At 36.0% G+C, this 24,259-nt stretch overlaps 1 protein-coding gene across 29 annotated transcripts in view; it reads left to right on the top strand.

The window, feature by feature from the left end:
* The window catches only part of RIMS1 (regulating synaptic membrane exocytosis 1), a 491,022-nt gene that overhangs the window by 463,539 nt on the left and 3,224 nt on the right, over nucleotides 1-24,259 (top strand). For all 29 annotated transcript variants that reach the window (XM_077999766.1, XM_077999761.1, XM_077999757.1 and 26 more), the window contains 4 exons: nucleotides 16,576-16,714; nucleotides 18,705-18,817; nucleotides 22,589-22,690; nucleotides 23,291-23,430. In XM_077999766.1, coding sequence (XP_077855892.1) covers nucleotides 16,576-16,714; nucleotides 18,705-18,817; nucleotides 22,589-22,690; nucleotides 23,291-23,430 — 494 coding nt within the window. The remainder of the gene's footprint in view (nucleotides 1-16,575; nucleotides 16,715-18,704; nucleotides 18,818-22,588; nucleotides 22,691-23,290; nucleotides 23,431-24,259) is intronic.

The following is a 24,259-nucleotide window of genomic DNA, read 5'->3' as shown; positions in this document are numbered from 1 at the left end:
GAACATACCTCCTACTCCTCAAACTATCAGGATTGCCATTTTTTATAGTCAACTTAGCACAATGCCTTGAGAGTAATAAGCAAACTGGAAAGAAGGCAGAAAGTAATTGATTCTGCTAAGGATGTCAAATTAGAGTCAGTAATATGTTCTCATTCTTATCTCTCATTTTGTTAACATTTTCATTCATTAAAGCTTAGACATCTGCTTAGGCACATTTGTTTTTCTCACACAGAATCATTAAATACTGTACTTGAAGTAATTTAGCCAATTCCTTAAGTTACAGTAATGCAGTTCTGAAGATTGGTAAACCTTAATCAACCAGATTTTTTCTTCACCAGTATACTTTGTATTGTATTGCATATTTCAAGTTCATGTTCATCTAATTTTTAAAAGATGAGTAGTAAAATGAAAACTAAAGACCTAGTTTTTAATTATTATTATTTATATTTTATTTATTTATTTTTTGAGTTGAAGTCTGTGTTGCCAGGCTGGAGTGCAGTGGCGGGATCTTGGCTCACAGCAACCTCTGCCTCCCAGGTTCAAGTGTTTCTTCTGCCTCAGCCTCCCAAGTAGCTGTGACTACAAGCTACCACACCTGGCTAATTTTTGTATTCTTAGTAGAGATGGGGCTTCAGTGTGATGGCCGGGATGGTCTCAATCTCTTGACCTTGTGATCCGCTTGCCTCGGCCTCCCATAGTAGTGGGATTACAGGTGTGAGCCACTGCGCCCGGCCCTAAAGACCTAATGTTTTTAATACTTCATTGTACCGATTCTCACCACCAAACCATTTCTTTTTATTTCCTAAGAGTTTTCTTCTGGTCTTCAGATACGCAACTATGTTTTGTTAGTTAGTACCTATTCTAACCACAGTCAGTGGAAAAGCAGCCAGCCAGCAGTTTCCCAAAACCTTTAGGCACACAGGCTCAAATTAAGTTTTTAGACATAAGTTATATTCTTCCCAGTCATGGAATGATTCTTTATCGGTGTCACACAACCTACCCTCAAATTACTACCAAGGCCTCTGTGGCCAGGCCTCAAATTAGCACAATTTACATTATTTGCCTATTTTCCCTCTTGTCATATCCATACTTTGAGCTAGAGTAGATCTCAGTGCCAGTCTGAAATGAAGCAGTCAGAGTATTTGCTTTAAAACAGCGGTCGGCAACTTTTTTGGCACCAGGGACCAGTTTTGTGGAAGACAATTTTTTCATGGACCGGGGATAGAGGGAGAGGATGGTTTCAGGATGATTAAAGTACATTACTTTTATTGTGCCCTTTATTTCTATTATTATTACATTGCAATATGTAATGAAATAATTATACAACTCACCGTAGTGTAGAATCAGTGGGAACCCTGAGCTGGTTTTCCTACAACTAGATGGTCCCATCTGGGGGTGATGGGAGACGGTGACAGATCATGAGGTATTAGATTCTCATAAGGAATACACAACCTAGAGCCCTCACATGCACAGTTCACAATAGGGTTCATTTTCTTATGAGAATCTAATGCTGCCTCTGAGCTGCCAGGAGGCAGAGCTCAGGCAGTAATGCAAACAATGGGGAGCAGCTGTAAATACAGATGAAGCTTTGCCCACCACTCACCTCCTGCTGTGCAGCCTGGTTCCTAACAGGCCACAGACTGGTACCAGTCCATGACCCAGAGGTTGGGGACCCCTGCATTGAAAGGACTAGCCAGTCAGAATCACATTGTGCTGATGGCCACCCTCACTATCGTAATCTCTTTGCCTCATAAAGTTTAGCATTTCTGATTTTCTCTTGGCCTTTCTCTTTAACTGATTTTTATCTCTCTTACATTTTACAAAATTTCTCCTGGATTTACTAATAACTCATTCTATACCTAATAAATAATCTTGATACTTTTTTCTCCTCTAAAAACATTAATTACATTTCTGATCACTCAGCAAATATATACCCCTCTTTTTTTTTTTTTTTTTTTTTTTTTTTTTTTTTTTTTTTTTAGTTTTCATTCCATTTCCTGTAGAATAGGAATGTCAGTTGGATGTTAGAAATTACACTGATGAACTAACTTGTACCAGCCACATGTAGCTGGTAATCATAAATCAAAATAAGCCTCCAATTATGATATAGCTAAACAGAGTGAAACATTTCTAGATGATAATATTTGGGGAGAGTGCAGCTACCTTGAGTAGTTATTACTTTTCACAATTGAATTTCCTTCTTCTACGATGACAGAATCTCCTAGAGTTGTATGCAAGTACCTCTGGAGGGAGTGGGGCAAGGTTTGGGTACACCAGGGGGACAGTAAGTTTGGATTGTTTTGTAACTAAGATATGGCCTGTAGGGGATCTCTGCAGTATTTGCTGGCTTGCTCCTTGGAAGCTTACTGTAAAAATGTTTGTAATCTTTGCCTACTGAATTATCTGCCAATAAAATTCCAAATTTCCTTTTTAATAAAATGGAAATGGAATCTTTGTAAGTTAGAAATGGTAACTATCTCTGACCAGCTTCTTGCCTCTTGGTTTTATAACTGCAAGAGAAAAGAGATGGTTTATGGTGCATCTGAATTTACTTTCTTCTAAAAATTATGAAGTTAGAAAAAAAATGATGTGATTTCCAATAAGTTTTGGAGGGACTGACTCTAGTACCCCAGTTTTCTTTTAATATCTTCTTAAATCAAATCGTTGTAAATAATGCTTCCACATTATATTAAAAATGTGTAGAGAAATATTCACCTAATTAAGTGAGGATCGTAAACCAGTCATTACAATATGTGCTAGTATATCCTTGTTTTATTCTGTGAAGTGTAAGTTTTGCTACCCTAAACCTCTGACTACTCTGCTGTCATTTCACCTCACTTCCATGAGGTATATTTTATCTAGGTCTATAGATTTCCAAGTCCCTGGTGTGTTAATGTGAAGATTATTCCCTGCAGAGACAGAAGTGAGGATTGAGTCTCCAGTAGAGCTGTTACTCTTCTACATCTGCTCCTTTCCTTGTAGGCCCCCAAATCTTCTGAACTAAGGAGAGAAAAACCTCTATAAAAGAGAAGAAAGGCTGGGCTCCGTGGCTCATGCCTATAATCCCAGCACTTTGGGAGGCTGAGGCAGGCAGATATCAGGAGTTCAGGACCAGCCTGTGCAACATGGTGAAACCCCATCTCTACAAAAACATACAACAATGAGCTGGGCATAGTGATGCATGCCTGTAGTCCCAGCTACTTGGGAGACTGAGGTGGAAGGATGACTGGAGCCCAGGAGGCAGAAGTTGCAGTGAGCCAAAATAGCACCATTGCACTCCAGCCTGGGTGACAGACAGAGACTGTCTCAAAAAAAAAAAAAAAAAAAAGTAAGACTGTGCTACTCACGTAAGAGTTCTTTGGGTTTTTAATCACAAAAAATTATCACAGGTTTTTCAGAGTCTGACAAAAACTCCAAACAAAATTACCCAACGGACTTGTTCTAATGATAATTCCTTCAAATGGATCAAAATAAAGGATTCATTGTTTATGAAGCATGGGACAGTTTTATACCTGAGAGATTCTAGGCTTGCTGGAGGCCCTGAGCAATAAATGGAAGTACACATACATGTATGCCATTTAAAAGTTATAAACCAAACTAACAAAATGCTAAATAAAAGTTCTTTTAGTCTCCGTCCTTGACAAAAATATCTTTTTAGTGACCAAGGAGGTCACATTTCAATATAATTCTCAGGCTTTCCAGGGTTCTGTGCTTGGGCTCGGCTTACACCACCTCCTGCTGAAACCTGTCACCCACCTTCTATTCCCAAACCTTGGCTCCGTCCTGTACCTTGAGGGTCCTTGCACATACGTTCAAGCTCTGTCCACTGCCACTTGGACTTCAGGGTGTGCACGCTGCTGATACTATCCATCCTCAGGAGAGTAAACCCTAGAAAGACATCTGGGCTATCCCTGGGATTGGATTCAGGGTCATTTAGGCAGGAAATTCTAGGATCCTATGGATCTGAAGGTTAGTTCAGAAGGGAATATGAGCTCTGAGTGGGCATGGACTCTAGGTGGGCACATCCTCTTGGCCCCCTCTTGTTCTGTGGGACAGGGAAGGCTATATGCTATGTGAAGAGGTAAGATCAGAAGAGGGCAGAGCAAGACCCTTTAAAGCAAGAACAGAGTAGAGTTCCAAGCAGGGGTTTGAAGGGCAAGCTGAGACTATCTTTTCATAGTGTCTTGAATATAAATAGTCTTATGAACTGCCTGTATTGATTAACTACTTCACTGATTTCATCTTTGTGAATTTTTTTTTATATACAGACCTATATTCATCTTGTTTCTTAGGAAATCACGGCCAATCCTGATATGATAAATGTATACAACTAAAAGAAGTAAAGGAATCAAAATTCCTCTTTACACAAACTTTGCCTTTAGGAGATTATCAAACATATTTTATTCTTTCCTTGTAACATTTAACTACTTCATGTGAACAGTATTAATTTTGACTTCTCAGTAATCATCGTGTAAGTTCTTCTAAGTGTTTAGCTCCCCCGTCCTTACAAAAGTATACTTACACATGCTGTCTGTCTCTACATTGTAGATTGGGAAAATCATAAGCAGTCAAGAACAAATAAATACCTGCTCTGCTGTTCTTTCAAGCTACATTGAGTCCCCCAACAAGAAACTGCCCAATTACCCCTTATCACCCTACCATTTAGAGTACCTGATGCTGTGATTTTGAGTTTCAGTGTGGGGGCTTCTTTAGTGATAACTAATTATATATGCCACATCTTTCCTAGATCAATTGTACTTCTGTTTCAGGTTCTCTCAAGAATTGCTGCCTATCTCTTTAATTTGCCCTGCTGGGTCTCCCAGAAGGAATTTCACATATACCACGTACTTGCATTCTAAATCAAACCATCCCAATTTTGATGAAAATCCATCTAATTCATTTTATGGAATGTGGTAAGAAGTACAGAGAATCTATTTGGTTTTATAGAACATAGAAAACACTTTTTCTTAATTTTCTTTGTGATCTAAAATCCTCTCTTCTATCTATAACTTGTACAGTACAGTCATTGCCACACAATAATTAAGAACTTCATACGTGCATGTTTATTTCAGAATGTTAAACTCTTAGAAAAGGAAACCTCTGGGCAGGTGTGGGGGCTTAACACCTGTAATCCCAGCACTCTGGGAGGCCAAAGTGGGTGGATCACCTGAGGTCAGGAGTTCACGACCAGCCAGGCCAACATGGCAAAATTCTGTCTCTACCAAAAAAAAAAAAAATACAAAAATTAGCCAGGCGTGGTGGCAGGTGCCTATAATCCCAGCTACTCAGGAGGCTAAGGCGGGAGAATCAGTTGAACCCAGGGGACGGAGGTTGCAGTGATCTGAGATCACACCACTTCACTCCAGCCTGGGCGACAGAGTGAGACATCATCTCAAAAAATAAAAATTAAAAAAAGAGAAGAAAAAGAAAAGGACACCTCTATTTATTGTACCCTGCGGAGTGTCATAAGGGTATTTAATAAATGGTGTTTATTGCTAGAATCTTCCTCTCTAAGCCAACATTCTCTGAGACTTTGTAGGGAAGAAAAATTTCCATTAACTCTCTTGTTAGAAGAGGAACCTTATTCTTCCAAACATGAAACTGTAGAGGACTAAAATGTTCTTTCTGAAGCTAAAGAACTGAGAGTATTCTTTATTCTTCCTAAAACGACTTTTATTATTTTTAAAATTCACATTGGATTTTATTTAGAATATTATCTTCTGTGGTACATGATAGGGTGCTGTAACGAGGCATCCACAGATACAGTGTTTAATCAAGACTCTTACATAATAGTCCCAGTGGGCATCCCAATCTGGGCTGTTATGGTGACTCCTTCATGTCAGAGGACTAGGCTTCACCAGTTTCATCAAATTCTCCTATCCTAGACCCAAAGTAGCTGCTCTAGCTCCCACCATCATGTCCCCACGCCTTCAAGAGCAGAGGAGGGAAGGGAAATGTGGTCAGTCCTTAACTTAGAGGATGGGAAGTTTACCAGTGAAAACAAAAAAAAAGGTGAGAATGGATATTGGGGGCACATGTAATTATCTGCGACATGTTGCAGCTTAATTGTACTGCATTCTAAATAGCATTTGGAGTTAAATGTGAGGCCCAGAAAGAACATGTGCTTTGAATGGAACAAGGAGAACTGGCATCATTCTACTTGAGGACGTAATCTGTGCCGAATACTTTGAGATCTTATTCTGTAACAACAGATAACTTTAAATAGGTACCAGGTACTTTCCTGAGTGCTTTACATGAATTATCTCATTTAATACTCAACCCTATGAGCTAGGTATTTGGATTCCCCCATTTCATAGATGAGGAAACTAAGGTGTAAAAAGGCTCAGTAGGCTGGCTGCCTGCAGGCACAGAACTAGTAAGTGGTAGAGCTGGTACTTGAATCCAGGCATTTTGACTCCAGAGTTGCCCCTCAAACCATTTCTGGTCCAGGTTCCATTTGGAATATTAGTCTGCCTGTTGAGATTGGATAGGAGGAAAGATTCCCCAAAACCTTGAGTTTAAATAAAAGTTTTTAAAAATATATGAAACAATGCAATAAAGCATTTGCTGCTTTCTGGGATTCAGCCTGAAGTATTACTTTATCATTATAGTCAAGGTGATAGATAGTAAGGAGATACTCTTTTTTTTTTTTTTTTTTTTTTTCCTGAGACAGAGTTTTGCTCTGTCGCCCAGGCTGGAGTGCAGTGGCGTGATCTTGGCTCACTGCAAACTCCACTTCCCAGGTTCACGCCATTCTCCTGCCTCAGCTTCCCAAATGGCTGGGACTACAGGCACCCGCCACCACACCCGGCTAATTTTTTTGTATTTTTAGTAGAGACAGAGTTTCACCGTGTTAGCCAGGATGGTCTCGATCTCTGACCTCGTGATCCGCCCACATCGGGCTCCCAAAGTGCTGGAATTACAGGCGTGAGCCACCGCGCCCCGCCAGTAAGGAGATATTATAGGTTTATGCTTAGTAAATGAAATGCAGCTTCATCTGAGGTATTAACTTAGAACAAAGAAGAGTAAAGAAAACAAATATGAAGTAAATTTTTGCTACTACTGAGCAAATAAAATCTGAGCCTTTATCTTCCTGTTGTCAGGAGTTGTTAATAAATGATTTCAGTATACCCATGTAATACTTCAGATGACTTTTTTTTTTTTTTTTAATTGAGATGAGGTCTCACTGTGTTGCCCAGACTGGTCTTGAACTCCTGGACTCAAGCAATCCACCCACCTCGGCCTTCCAAAGTGCTGAAATTACAGGCATAAGCCACTACTATGCCTGGCCTTCAGACCACTTCTTATTTAAGGCAACCTGAAAACCAAGTCCATCCCAGCATTTGGGGCTTAATCTCATCCTCAGACAATTTAGGTGATTATTTATCCCCACATGCTTAAAGTATCTAAATCATCACAATTATTAAATAACATGATAAAATAAAAAAATCCACTCCCCAGATGTATTTGTTTACTATGGCTGCCATAACAAAATATCATAGACTGGATGGCTTAAAGAGCAGATATTTATTTTATTAACATTCTAGAGGTCAGAAGTTCATGATCAGTGTGTCAGCAGGAGTGGTTTCTTCTGAGGCTCTCTTCTTGGCTTGCTGTTGGCCGCAGTTTTGTTGCATCTTCCTAGGGTGGCCCCTCTTGTGCAGGTGACCCCTGGTGTCTATGAGGCCTGATCTCCCGCTCTTATAAGAACACCAGTCCAATTGGATTAGGGCCCACCTTAATAGCCTCATTCTAACTTAATCACTTCTTTAAAAGGCCCTTTCTACAACTACAGTCACATTCTGAGGTACAGTGGTTAGGGCTTCAACATGTGTTTTAGAGGGACATAATTTAGCTCCTAACACTAGAAATACTTTGGAAACACTGAAGCTGTGAAATCAAACAATTTACAAGAGTGAGAAGTTCAGCATTTGGATGTTTCCCCCTCTCTTATCTGGCTTTAGCCAAAATAAGAGGTGGTACAGATGGTATGTTTCAGTGAATACAAATCTCTTTACTTAAATATTTTTGGGCAGCCTTATTAAGTTTAATATGAAGATTATTTAAAACATATGAAATGCCATGTTGAACTTGCTATTATTTATACTTTCAATAGCTTGGCAAATGGAAAAATCAAAGTTATATTAGCTAACATTTTGCTGAAAGTATAAGTGTGATTGAGTGAGCTAAACAGATCTGACAGGCAAGGCTTTATAGTCAATCATAACAATACCAGGTTTTTAATGAAAGAATAGCTATTAGCCATGGAAGAGCTGAAAATAAAAATAAAGGTCCATGTTCGAACAGATGAATCCTTTTCCGAAGTAGTATCTGTAAACAATTTAAAGTACATGGTAACAAAAGAAAACATTTTATATCTTTTGGGTTAGGGAAATGGAATAAAAGTGGATAAGTACATCACTAGGAAACATTTGACGTATTCTCTTGAAGGAAAATATCATCAAAAGAATGATTCCATCTATCTCACAAAAATACTCAGAATGAGTTTTTAATTTCTTGACCACTCTATTCTTTCATTAGAAATACCTTTGGAAAATGGAAAAATGGAAGGAAAATAGTGGAGTTTATGATTGATAGGATTAACCAGGAGAATAAGTGAGAGAAAATGAGGAAAACAATAAAAGTCAAAGAACTCTCGTGACATTTTCTAAAAATAATTCTCCGACCTATGAAATTTTTACAAGTTGCACTTATCTGGCCTAGGATAAAATATATTCAAAAACCTTGATGCAACACAAAAGGAACATTTGTGTTTATTTGCTTAAATACTAAAGAAAATGATGGCAGTATTAGGGAAGACTAATAAAAATTTCCAACTACATGGTTACTACACATTGGAAGTATCTGACATCAACAAAGGAGAACTGCGTATTTTCTTTTAAAGAATAATTGTTGGAGATATATGGCAATACTACTATATTGTATTGCATGTAATACAAAGTACACACAATTTTATATGGGTAAAATTGGTATGAGGAAGACCAGGACCTTGAGATTATTAAGAACAGCGTTAATAACAATACAACATCAGCTCAAATGATATGTCACTGTGCACCCTGAGAGCCTTAGATAAAAGGCCCTCCCAGTGTTTATTTCTTTGGCTTCATACCTCACTATCTTCACTCACCATTAAATTAACTCTGGTGATTCAGGAAATGTAGTTATCTCGAGGGGCCATACTCTTTCTCTTCAGGACCTTTCAGTGTGCTGCTCTCCTGGCTTGAAATACAAGTACACAGTTCCCTTCCACCCTGCCTCCATCCTTCCTCCACCTCTGCACAGAGTTAAAATTTCCTGTGAAAATCTCTTGAAGAGCAATCTATGGTGACTCAGTAAGTCCAATACTGTCTGCTTTTACACAGTGACTACATTGGTGCTGTTTTGTTTAAACACCAGATAAAGCCATTGGCTTGCTTTTAGGGAACCTTTTTTTAGAAATCTTCATAAACACCAGAATTATCTTGAGGAACTGAAACAAAGGGGAAGATTTCCATTTTTCAGCTCATGATCTCTCCAGGTTACATGCTCATTAAGTGGCATTGCAAGCTGTGATTCTCACTCACTGCTTGAATTATTCTCGCCCCTTCTCTTCCTCTCTTCATATCATTGAATTTCTATAAAATAAATACATAAAGTTTAATACATATAAAATAAACCCATTGCACAGCACTTATACCACATCACAAGGAGACTTTTACTTGTCTGTGTCTCCTTCTAGACCATGAAATGGCTGATGGGCTTCTTTCCTTTTCACACTTACATATATAGTATCGGGGCACAAATCACTAAGGAAATAGTTTGTTGAATAACTGAAGGACAAAATGAACGAAGTGTATTTTACTAACCACAACAATTTTTTTTTAAAAACTGAATTTTCAAGTTCTCACTGCAGTTCCACAATAAAAAAAAAAAAGAAAGAAAAAAACAACTGAATTTTGTCCAGGCGCAGTGGCTCATGCCTGTAATCCCAGCACTTTGGGAGGCCGAGATGGGAGGATCGCTTGAGCCCAGGAGTTTAAGGTAACAGTAAGCTGTGATCACACCACTGCACTCCAGTCTAGTGATGGCATAATCATAGCTTACTGTGATCTTGTTACTGAGACCTAGCAAGACCCTGTCTCTTAAAAAAAATAATTAATTTTTACAAAATGACTGAATTTGTCACCACAAAAATAAAAAAATATTATTTCAGAATAACCAAAAAGGTTGTACTTACTTGATACTTTGTTTTTGTGAGTTAACAAACCATTATTGCATTTATTTGGGACCTAAATTGCTTAATCAATCAGGTGATACTCTTACCGATTTTTCCAATTAATTGATGGAATTGGATAGTCTGCTGCTTTGGCCTCAGAGACTGCTTTGATTGGAAGATGATTTATCTGATGTTATCTATCTTTATACATCTCTCCAACCCATAATATTAAGCCTAACAATGTGTTTTTCCCTGTTCATCTAATTATTCCAATCTACACAGAAACAACTTCTACTACCACGCATCTTAAAGAAAAGGACAACCTCCCCTAATATTGTGTGACTTTTCAAATACCATCTCTCAATCACAACAAACCTTTACAAAATAGTCATAGGAGCTGTCTCTGTTTACTCACCTCTAATTCCTTCTCCTGACTGGCCACTCCTTTTAGGCACCTAACCCTACTGCTTCACTGAATCCACTCCTCTCAGTCAGTTATCTCCGTGAAGCCAAGCACTGTGGTCACATCTATATTTTTTTCTTACTAAACCTCTTAAGTAGCAATCAACAACATATTTTTTTTTTTACTTCTTGACACACTTTCTTCTTCTGATTTCTGTACCATTGCACTTACTGCTTTTCCCCCACCTTAAGAGGTCCTCCTTTTCAGCCTCCTTGACAGTCCTGATTTTCTTCTGGACATCTAACTGTGAGAATATTCCAAACTCCATTCTCTTTACTCTTTTTATCTGTATTTCCTCCCTAAATTGTTACATTTAGCACCATAGATTTTAATTGTATCTGCATGTCAATATATTCTGTCTCTCTTGTCTAGCTTTCTAGCCTTGATCTGTTTCTCATGGTCCTAACTTATCAATACAGATTTATTGTATTCCTTATTCTATTCTGTTCTTACTGTTGTATCTGAAGCACCTAGAACAATGCCGATATCATAGGTTCTTGGTATTTAATGAGTATTTATAGAATGAATTAGTCAGTGGCTGTTTCTAAATATAACACATATCTCTAAATTAGCAAAGAGAGAAAGAGTTCACATGTAAATATGACACCTTTTGGAATACTCTTTGAGAGAAAGTTTGCCCTTCCGGAACACGAGTGAAATATTTCCCCCAAACATTTTGGATTTTAGTAATTTTTCATGTGACTAAAGAATATTAAAATGTACTACTTGTCTAATCTTTTTTATTCTTAATAGAATACTTGAGATGGTATTCACAAATCAAAGGTTTCATGTCATAATTTGTAGTAGCCTTCATGTCTTTAGAAGGTTAATGATTCTTCAATGGATACAAATAATAATGATGGCATTCCTAAAAGAATAAAAGCATTTTCTAATATTGTATATATTTTAATGGACTATATTGACATTAAACATGTTACATAGATGTAACACATTTTTGTTATAATTACAGCATATGTACATAGATGCAGATAATTATACGTTTGTGCTTGTATAGAATATATGTGCTTTTTAACAAACTTTTACAAATTAACTTGCAAAGCCGTATGTGAATGTATACATGAAAATACCTGTGTAGATAGACCATTGTTCTATTTGCAAAATAAGTAAGACCAGACTTTACGTGTTCCTAAAATGTTGTATAATGGAATGATTGCAAGACTAAGATTTAGAAAGACAGGTTTCTAATTTAGCTTTTGCTGCTAACTAGTGTGATGTTAAGCAAGTCATTATATCCACTAGAATGTAAGCTCCACTGGGACAGGGATTTTGTCTGTTGTGCTCATTGCTGTATTGCCAGCATCTGGAAAAGACTGAACCCAGAGTAAGTGCTGAACTAATTTGTTGCATGAATTCTGTTTCTCCAGATTTACAGTTTCCACATCTATAAAACAATGTTTCTTCTAATCCTCACATTCCAAATTAATATTGGGGCCCTTATGAATTTAAATAAGGCAAATTCCAAACTAGAACTGTTTATTGAGCTTCTGCCTAGACCTTTATATTGCTTAGTCAATTGAAGCTCTTTTCATGAATATTTATTAATATGAATAAGACAACAGTTAGATGTCAGTTCATCTGCCATCTTAATTCAGCAGGACTAAAAGAAGAACTTTAATATTAAAAATATATTATTCAAATTCACAAAATCAAGTAAATATAAAAGAAAATTCAATAACTAGCCCCTCAAATGATGTTTTTTGAGCATTTGTATCCTTTACACTGTGGAAACTATTAAAGTTTCAAACGGCTGTAAGAATTTTGAGATACCCTGTAGATATATCCTTCTTTGAGAAAACTTGATATCTCAACTAAAATATACAAATGAATAAAGATTATTCGCTTTTAAGGTTTTTCTTTTCATTTGTCACCAAATATGTAATGAACAACAATCATGTGAAACCTGTGTTAGATAATGCAAGAGAAATCAGTTATTGACAGTCTGCACTTCACCGTCCTCTGGACTGCCAGCAACACACAGAGCCCGAGATCACTGGTGACAAAGCCTCCGGGTTGGAGTCAACATCGACATTACAAAGACTGGAGAGGAAGCCTGGAGACCTGTGCACTACTTGCAAGACTGCAGCCCTCCCCTTCCCCTCTACCACAGCCACCATTACTCACAGCCTCCCCTGTCACGAGGACCAATCCCTGCTGTGTACTGCTTCCCTCTTTCCTCATGGCTTGTGTCCTCACTTCCCCCTGCACTGCTTAATCAGACCCTGGCTCCTTTTCAAACAAAACAATTCCTGCTCTACCTCGTCACTCTCTACACCTCTCATCCTGCCTAATTTTTTTCCCATAGCACTTATCAGCGATATCGTATCTTTGTTCACTGTCTTTCTTGTATATACATGTGAACTAGAATCTACACTCCTTTAAAGCAGGACATTTCTCATCCATCCGTACATCCCCAGCACCTCGAGCACTGTATAACACGTAATAGATGCTCCATAAATATTTGTTGAATAGGTGAATGAACAAAAAGCAGAATGAACTAACACTCTAACCTGAACTTGCCATATTGTTGATCCTCTTAACTGTTTCTCCTCCAATTTCCAGCAGCACCTCACCATTTAAAGTTCCTGTAATTTCTCTAGCCATGATCCTCGTTATTTTCAATAACTGGTGTTCTACCCAGATTTTGTTATCTCATGCTGCCTTGGATAAACACTTGTAATTCATCTTGGCTCAATACTTTGGTAATATATCCCTGGGGCTTACCCCTGTCCTTCAAGTGAGGTCTGGCCAGTATGTGGCCATGAATGGCCACTGCTCTACCACAGTGACTTCATAAATGAATTACCTCTAGAAAGGAATCGGTATATAAATGAATAAATGCCAAAACTAAACTAAACAGCATTTACAATGGCCATAGATGAAGTCCCTGCCTTGGATAAGTGTGCACGTTCCACAATGACAAGTCAAGTGGACAAGACAGAGTCCAAAAAGGGGAAAGGTAGAGAATTCTTGAGCCATAGGTAGGTAAGTGGGAACATCCATATGACTGTTGGTAGGAGTATAAATCACTACAATGTTTCTTAAGGGGAATATAGAAATAGCTATTTAAATTAAACAGATTCCTACCCTTTCAGTAGCATTTCAACTTCCAGTAATTCATCCTGTAGAAGCTGTTCTATAACTACTGGAAATATCCAATAGCCCATCAATAAAGGGATGGTTTAATGATGAACCACATAGTCATAAAATGGAATAGTGCAGTCTTTAAAAAGAATAAATATATACCTGTTTGTGTTACATTATATTAAATGGAATGTGAAAATTGCACATTAGTATATGTGGTGTGATTTCACTATCAACAGTTTATACCCCTGTTCTAGATATGAAGAGTAACAGTGAACAATACTCACAATGACCCCGCTCTCACAGAAATTAAATTCTAATTGGAAAACAGAACACAAACAGATAAAGGTTTAATGGCAGATGAAGCACTGCTATGAAGAAAAATAAAGCACAGCAAAGGGATACTATACAAAGCCTCTCTGAGGAGACAGCTTCTCTTGAAGCAGAAATCTGAATAAGGAACAAGGCAAGAAAGTCAGAAGGGACAAACAGAAGTAGCATGCTTGCAGGCTTGAGGAAATGTAGGGAAGACAGTGTGACTGGAGAGCATTGGTCATATGGAATGAGGGACAGAAGATGAGATGTGAAGTGTCCAAAGACAAGATGATATGGCATTTCCTGGGCCACGATAACAATTTTGGATTTTCATTTTATTTTGGTGATTAATCATTATAAGATCTTGAGCAGGGGAATGATATGTTCAGATTTACATTTTTAAAGACTCACCATGGCTGTTATGTCAAGAATATTCTGAGGAGGAAAAGAATAGAAGCAGTGAGACCAGCTATATGGGTATGGCACTGCTCTTTTGAGTGATGACAGTGTCTGGACGTAGGGTAGGAGCTGTGGAGAGGAAGAAGAATGACCAGATTTGTGATGCATTTTGAAGGCAAAGCCAAGAGGATTCGCTGATGGATTGGATGTGGGGTGTGTTAGAGGAATCAAAGACGATTACAAGGATTTAGGCCTGATCAGCCAAGTGAATTGCAGTACCATTTACTGCGGGAGGAGGATTTAGTAGTAGGAGGTGGTAGTGTGGTGGAGGTGGGGAAGAGTTCTGTCTTGGATATGTTAATGTTGAAGTGCCTATTAGATATGTAAATGGAGCTACTAGGCAATTGAATTAATGACTTCAGCATTTAAGAGAATGGTTAAGACCTTGATGTATATTTGGGAGGCACAATGGCATGAATGACCTTGTTAGCTATGTTAAAGCTATGTTAGAGATCACCTAGGAAGTCAGTGTAGAAGAAAGCAAAAGGTCGGAGGCCTGAGGTCTAGGGATCGTCTATATCTAAAAATCTCAAAGAGGAAAAATGCAGCAGAAGAGACTGGGAAGTAACAACCAATGTCAAAGAAGGGAAAACGGAGAGTGTGGATCACAGTAGCCAAGTGAAGAAGCTTGTATAGGTATAAAGAAAAAGTAGTTCCCAAATTATTAACCATTGTCTTCCTTGAGTGGTGAAATTATAGGGGGCATTCAATGTTTGCAATTTCTGTAACATTTAAATATTTTGTAATATACATATATTGTCTTTGTAAGCAAAAATAGCAATAAAAAGGTTAAGAACAATAAAAAGTAAAAATTTTAATGAACATACTAAAACAATGTGTAGGAAGCATCAGCATTAAGTTCATATAGCATAACCTATTATATCTTTGATTAGACAATTTACAAAAGGAATCCAATGACCAAAAATGAGAGGGAAAAGATGCAGTGTTTCAAATGGCTTATGTAAGAGTGTATTTAGGTACCTTCTTTGTAAAGGTTTTATGAAGATTGAAAAGTTAATGTGTTTATATAGTAGTTATGTATGTAATTACATATATAGAGCATTTTTCATATATTATTAATGGGTATTAAATGATACTATACAAAAACTAAAGCAAAACCCAGAAATGTTTATAGAATGTATAGATGGAATAAAGTCTAGCAGTTTTCCTAACCTATTGATACTGCTTATGCATGTAAGCAAGTAAATAGTTTAGAATTTATTTCCATGCTATGAATAGAATGCTGGTTAGTGCATTTCAAAGTGGCTCAAGAAAATTCTTCTGAACTTATCAAGAACTGAAATGCAAATGCATGTAATACCCAGTGCAAATGGAGGTGTACACCCCAAAACTGCCAGTCAGAACTCATGCAGCTGAGTCAAAAGGCCATGAGATAGCTCAGTAGTCTTTGAATTAGGATAAAACCTGTTATACCTAACTCTGTAATCTATATGCCATCTCAAATGTGTATAAATATTATATAGTGTATGTTAAAGTGTTACAAAAATCATCAATTAAAATACTAGTTTCTCTTTATGAGGATTGCTGATACGTGATAGTACAAAAACTGTGGTATTGTTCATACTGGGTTCCAAATGCACCTTCTCCTTAAAAGAATACGACTTGTCCTTTGAGACTATTCATACACATTTAGTGAATTCCATATTAGGAGAAACCTATTAGATTGTTCACCATTATCTTTCCACATAACAATTGGGTGCCAAAATCAGATTTTCATTGAAGTTGTCACCATCAATAATACAATGATTTCATTTTGGCTGATTGAGATTCAGGCAGTCACTGAAACTGTGGCCATGGTGTAGCATCCAGTGCTGCTACTCTTAGCCAAGCACACTTTGGCAAGGAGCCTGAATCAAGCAAAGTACTCCCTTAGGTTACTATTTTTCTGATTAAATTTGTAATTATGTGTAAAATTAACTATTATATTTGCAGGATCAATTGATATTCGGGGGAAGCTGTCTGAATAAAACTTAGAGTTTCTTTTACTCTCTCCTGTCAGAGTCGGGCCACAAAAAGTTAAAAAGTACCATCCAGAGAAGTACAGAAACAGGCATGGCAGCTGAAATGAGGAAGATGGTAAGGCAGCCGAGCCGAGAGTCTACTGATGGCAGCATCAACAGTTACAGCTCTGAGGGCAAGTAAGTGCTGTCAGCACGTCTGCATGGCTGTGGAACCACGAATTGTGTACTAATCAGTAAAATAACAAAGCCACTGAGTGTTACTGTGCAGCTTCTCTATTTAACCAGAAGTTCAACCATCCATTTTAAACCACCCTAATGGCTTATAAGTAAGTACACACGGACACACCTCTACACCTGGTCATTCATACCTTTCAAAGGGTGAAGAAATTCTGAGTCCACATGAATAAATTCATTTCCTCCATCTAGGAAAGCCCAGAATAGTTCCTTACTGGATGTTTAGTGTAGAAATGCCACAGGTAATGGACTCTTTCATATGGGAAATTCATAGTTTGTCCCTGTCACCAAAGTCTAAATTAAAATTTATAAGTAAGGAACTGATTTCCCATTTTCTTAATTTTCTCCAAGCTAATTTGGACCCTAAGCTTTTCTAAGTCTAACACTGTCATATGTGTAAGTAACTTACATTTTCTTGTTTTTAAAACATTGCTGACTCATTTTTACCTTAGGAAATAATCCAGGATCTATCAGCTTCATTATTTTTCTGACTAAAATGTTTTAGTTAATTCTGAGAAAATAGAATACGATTTTTAAAAATTTACTCAGTTCGTTTTTTTTTTCTGACATTTTTTATGGATCCTGCACAAAACGTGCTATTTCCTATGCTTGAGAATTTTTCTGGTAAAACTGAATTTTTATTGAGGTAGTGGATCTTACAAATAAGTAGTTAATGTGTTGTTTTGGATTACATGGAGATTCACCACATATAAATTTTCTATAATTATTTGTTCATTACCATTCACATTACTCATATACCAATCTAATATTTCTTGTCTTTACTGGATTTTTTGTTTTGTTTAGAAAATTTAACAGAAATATGCCAGATTACTGTTTGTTATATTCTTTCCCATTCCTGAAACTAGTTGGTCTTTGTTTAGCTGGTCAAATGATTGGCTTGTTATGCATGTTTCCAGTAAGGAATATCTAAGAGCAAAAATCATCAGGTATGAAAGTTATGGAGATAAACTTACTGACAAAATACCAGTATTGAATGAAGTAGCATAAAGTAATATACAAATGAGACTTGAACACATCATTTTCTGATACAAAAAAGTAACAAATAAAATTTGCCTCCATCATAAACCACTTAATCTCTTAGATTTATTTTTATGGTCTCTGGATGGGATTATAATCTGTGTCCCATTTAATTCCCTTAGTTAAGAGAAATAATAGATGTGAAAGCACAATGCAAAGAGTAAGTCTCTATAGAAATATATTCATTCAAAAAATGCTTACTGAATGCCTATTACATAATGAGCATAGTTCTTATTACCCAGTGATAACTACATCAGTCAACAAGAAAAGCACAGGCACTATCCTTGTGCAGCTTACATCCTGGGGCTATCAGGAAGTCATATTATAGGAGGAAATACAGATTTTTTAATCAATTAATTTCAATTGGAACCAAATAAAAGTCTCAAATAATTTAAACATTTAATTGATTCAAAGATGAATTTAACCAGAATTGATTCAAAAATGAATCAATTAAATGTTTATAAATAAGAACTTGAACTATAACATTTATTCAAGAAATTATTGGTCACTTTAAAAAAAATTAGCATTAATGTTACCTAATGTTCATGAGCAAGTATCTGTGTGAAGTTTATGATATAAAAATTTGCATCATATGTTTTTTTGTCAGCAACACATTTATATAGGGATTTGGAACTTGATATATTAAAAACTATGACTGAGCCCTCTTGAATAGAGCATTAGGTATCAAACTGAGAGTTTACACCTATCCTCAATCAATATTAAGCCTCATATGCTTGGCTCAAAGGCAATGCAAATAATCAATTAAAAAAAACAGATTGTCTAAGTAATATTTATGCTTCATGATCATAATTAGTCAAATGGAAACTAGTGAAAAGAATTCTAGAAGATTTCATGGTTTTTTTTTTTCCTTTGGTTTTTATCCTTCTGCTGATAGTTTAATATTTCCTGGAGTGCGACTGGGAGCTGACAGTCAATTCAGTGATTTTCTTGATGGATTGGGACCAGCCCAGCTTGTTGGCCGCCAAACTCTTGCCACCCCTGCAATGGGTAAGAATCATTTTTTTTCTACAGGAAAATTGATGTTTTGTGTTTGACAAAGTCATTTAAAATATTTAAAATTGTGTAATAGCAATACAAGTGAGAAGCAACATTTTAGCTAGGGAGTTACTGTTTGCAAACAACTATTCTAATTTCAAGTGTATTTTTCTAATTTGAGATATTATGAAACAGGAAGTAAAATTAGCCATAAATATTTGAATTACCAGGAACTCTGATATAATAGATCTAAATGTAGGACAAGGGTGGCATTTCAGAGCATGGAAGAAAAAAAAGAAAAAAGATAGACTGTTCAGTAAAGTATAGTAGCATAACTATTTACCTGTGTGAAAAAATGTACGGAATTCCCTCACCCTACACAACTTTCCAAAAAAGTTAATATTTTAGACTTAACTATAAAAAAGAAAAGGGAAGGTAGAGAAAGATACTAAAAAGTACTGGAAAACACTTAGGTTAATCTTTCTGTAATCTTGCAGTGGGAAAGAACTTCAGCAAAATGCATGAAAATAGATCAGCTTGAAGACACAATATAGTGAAATTTCGCAACACTGAGGCTTGATAGAAAAGCATACAAGCTTCCTAAGAGGAAAAATAAAAGGAGAACTATAGAATACCACCAATAACATGGCCTATTTAAATTTTTAAAAAAAGAAAATCTTTTATAAGAGAGGAGAATTCGGGATGTAGGAGGAATAAACCAAAAAGTTCAAACTTACTCTAACAGGAGCCTAAAAAGAGAATAGAGAGACAGATTTTGGGGAAAAATAATGATGCCTGAGTGTTTAAGAAAAACATAAAACCTGAGAGATTGAAAGAGCACATTGAGTGGTGAACTGAACAATCTGTACAAAGCAAACAAACAAGGAAAATCTTTTTAATGCAATTTCAGGACATCATCTCAAGTCATGAGGAAGAGAAAGAAGATTACCTAAAATAAAAAACAAGATGGAGAATTTCATCAGAAAACTCAAATCTTTAAGAGCCCAGTAGAAATTATAGAATTGAAAAATATAACTAAAGTTAAGAATTCAATGGATGAGTTACCAGCAGTTTAGACAGAGTTGAGGAGATAATTGGTTAGTGGCTAACTGGAGGATAAAGCCTTAAGAAAGTATCCAGAATTAATTGGACACACAAAATAATGGAAAATATGAATAAGAAGTTATAAGACCGAGCAGAAAAGTGAGGTCTAATATATGTCTAATTAGTCCCAGAATAGGGAAGGAAGGAGTATAGGCCAGACGCCATTGAAAATATAATGTTTGAGTGAGAATTATTCAAATGTTTCTAGCATAAAAGAAAAAACAAATATTTAAGGTAATGACATCCCAATTACACTGACTTGATCATAATAAAGTATATGAATGTATTAAATTATCACATGTACCTAAAAAATATGTACATATATTATGTACATATTATGTATCAATGAATAAAAATGAAAATGGAAAACAAAGAGTGTAACAATAAAAAGTACATGTATATAATGATTGATAGATTTTTCAGAACTGAAAATAAATATAGTCATACTTTCCAGAGTCCCTCATGAACCCCAAGAAAAGCAAATTCAGCAATACTAAAAATAATATTATCACAACCAAATGGGATTTTTTTTCATGAACACATGGTTGGTTTAATATATGAAAACTAATTAATATAGTTGATCACATTACTGTAATAAAAAGAAAACATGACCATCTTAAGTATGCAGAAAAAATGTTTGATAAAAATTCAGTTTTAATTTATGAGAAAAAATTATCAAACTGAAAATAGAGTGGAGTTTACTTATCTGTTAACGTTTCTACAAAGCACACGTGTGTGTGTGTGTGTGTGTGTGTGTGTTCGCATATCAGATTGTCCAAAATGTTTACATCTTTCAATATAAGTAGCAAAGATGCTTAGAAATATGCATTCTCTTACACTGCTATTAGAAGTGTAATTTGGTGCAGTCACCAATTGGAATAATATGGCAGCATCTAGTAAAAATAAAAGTGTGGATGTGCTGTGACCCAGCAATACAACTTCGAATTACATATCCTCAAGAAGCTCTTTGCAGCATTTTGTTGTAGCAGCACCAAATAGGAAAGCCAAGACCCCTAACTGGAGAGTAGATAAATATGACATTCATGTAATAGACTGTAATAGAGAAATTAAAGGGAATGTTCTAGATCTCAACACATCAACTTGGATGGATATCTAAGAAAATGTAGTTAAGTGAAGAAAGAAAATTGCTGAATGATACCACTTATGCAAATGCTTAGGCTGGACGCTGTGGCTCACACCTATAATCCCAGCACTTTGGGAGGCCAAGGCAGGCAGATCACCTGAGGTCAAGAGTTTGAGACCAGCCTGACTAACATGGTAAAACCCTGTCTCCACTAAAAATACAAAAAATAGCCATGCAGGGTGGCGCATGCCTGTAGTCCCAGCTACTTGGGAGACTGAGGCAGGAGAATCACTTGAACCCAGGAGATGGAGGTTACAGTGAGCGGAGATCACACCACTGCACTCCAACCTGGACGACAGAGGAAGCCTCTGTCTCAAAACAAAACAAAAAAAAAAACATTTGAAAATTTATTTGAGATGAACAGTTGTTAAAAAATATAACCTACCACAAAGAATTTAAGAGTAAGTAGAAAGCTGAAAAAACCTGAGTAGAACTATAACTGTCAGTATTTAACATTCTACTTACCAAAAAATGGGGAGAATACACCCAGGTGTTTTCATAGAGGAGCTCTAATAAATATGAGCTCGAGAGACATGAAAACTATGAAACAAATATTTTCATGAAATAAAAAGGAAGGGATTCATTCTAGTTGCTGATCTAATTTTGTATCAAACTATACATGGGCTACATAATGCTCCTTAATAATCAAAGAAATGCAAATTAAAATATCGTTTTAACCAGATTGGCAAAAATTAAGCATATTTTTGATACTGGCCAGTATTAGTGAGGGTGGGAGGCAGGAAGAGCGATATTTCTGTGATAGTGCAAACCTTTCTGGAGGAGTTGGCAGAATGCATGGAATTTTTGGATGTCCATACTATTAGATATGAAAACTTAAAATATTGGAATTTTATGTTCAAAAAATAAATGATTCAAGAATGTGTGCAAGAATTCTTATAAAACTGTTCATTATAACCCTACTTACATACACTGCACCATAAAATAGTTTATGTAATTAACCTTTATTTCCATCAATAGGAGTCTGATTTAATAAGTAATGACATGTCCATGCAGTAGTCCATACAGTCAATAAAATGATGATACATGATCATGATTGCTGATTGATAGATAGATAGATAGATAGATAGATAGATAGATAGATAGGCAGATAGATTGATAGAAGTATGAGAATGCTAGGATATTCACCAAATATTAATGGTGGCTTTCTCAGGATAATGAAAATACATATTACAATTTTTTAGTATATACTGGATGAAATCACATTAAGTACAAGAAGAAATCACATTAAGTACAAGAATTATAGAAATACTTCAGTGTTGTTATAGTCATTTATTAACTAATTTGCAAATCTCATAAGGGGGATTAATACCAGAAAAAATAAGAGAATCATTTCCAAATTTGATTTGGAGACCAAGAAAGAAAAGTGGATTGTGGAGTGAGGGGGTCTAAATATTAGTTTCTCAACAAAATCATGAAGATAAAAATCTGTAGTCTGTTATGGGCTCTCCTTTTTGTTTTAACTGCACTTAACTGGAAAGAAGCTGAAACACATCTTGCTTCCCCTCCATTTGCAGGTGATATACAAATTGGAATGGAGGACAAAAAGGGCCAATTAGAAGTTGAAGTTATTAGAGCACGAAGCCTCACACAAAAGCCTGGTTCCAAATCTACACCTGGTAAGGAGAAGTATTCCTGAATTCGGTGAAGGGGCTATTTAATAGGCAAACAAATAAAAACATTTGCCGTATTTGAATTTCATATGCTCTGTTTTGCATCATCTGATTAATTTAAAAAGCAGTGTTTCTGTGTTCTTTGATGTTATTAAAATGGATTTGGGTTTTCCTTGCACAGTTATTCTTTCAGAAGGTGTTAGGAAGTATGTTATAATATTTTTTAAAGTTTAGTTATGGTTGTTTCTTAGCTAGTGTCAATTATTTTCTTTCTGCACATTTAGAAAGGCAAAAGAAAAAAAGAATATATTCTAATTGTAAAAGGGGAACAATGAGCTTTAAGATATAAACCTGCATTGTAACCCAAGTAAGTCAACATCTTCAAATAACTTTGTATACATTGAATCAAAATGAGGAAAATGGCAGTAATGGTAACATATAGATTTAAGGAATAGAATGTATGGAGCAATGAAAATTTTAAGTAATTTAAACAGTCGATGGGAAACTTTCAGTAAGCATCTCTAATTCTCTAATAGGGAATTCTCTAATTAAAAAAACAGTTGAATTTAAGGAATAATTCTTGTATGTTAATATAACTTTGTTTAGCTCCATATGTCAAAGTATATCTTTTGGAAAATGGGGCCTGTATAGCCAAGAAGAAGACAAGAATTGCACGAAAAACCCTTGATCCTTTGTATCAGCAGTCTCTGGTTTTTGATGAAAGTCCACAGGGTAAAGTTCTTCAGGTCAGTAATTGTTTGGCTTTTTACATTGAAATGTTTGTATTATTCATATATCAAAGAGATGGTAAAACACAAAGAGATAAATGTAGGATAATATTCTTGAGTAGAAGAAATTCAAATGGTTAGTTTATAATGTAAATAATGTATAATATTAAAAATATTTGGTGGATCTAATAGAGAACAATTTTATTTTATCTCTCTCTCTTCTTTTCTTTTCTGTCTCTATCCTCTCCTTCTAGCTTTGCCCTGTTCCCGCCCCTCCTCACTCCTCACTAGATAGATAGGTATAAATAGATAGAGATGTATCCTCACTAGATAGATAGGTATAAATAGATAGAGATATATCCTCACTAGATAGCTAGATGATAAATAGATAGAGATATATCAAACAAAACAATGCTAATAATAGCTGGTTGAGCATTGCTCTCTGCCAAACATGGGATACAAAGAGGAGGAGGGAGAGGAGAAGAGAATGGGTCCTGGTTGAATGCCAGATGCATTTCTAGGTGCTTATATGCATTATTTAAACTTTGTAACTAACATGCGCAATACTATCATTATCCCCATTTTAAAGATTATGTCTGAGATTCAAGAGGTAAAGTAATTTCACAAAGTTACTCAGTAAAGTTTAAAGGTGGGATTCACCACCAACTCTGCTTGTATAAAACAGGTGAATGAGTCCAGTTGGGAACCTTTACAGATGACTGAAGTATTAGAAAATAGAACCCGGGACTATGTGTAGTGGAAGGCTTGTTTGACACCAATAGCCAATAGAAGTTGACCTAGATTGTGGTAATTTTTAATGATCTAATTGAAATATTAATCATCTAAA

This window comes from Macaca mulatta, chromosome 4 (genome assembly GCF_049350105.2).
Source record: "Macaca mulatta isolate MMU2019108-1 chromosome 4, T2T-MMU8v2.0, whole genome shotgun sequence".
NCBI lineage: Eukaryota > Metazoa > Chordata > Mammalia > Primates > Cercopithecidae > Macaca > Macaca mulatta.
This window is presented reverse-complemented; position numbering and strand designations above follow the sequence as displayed.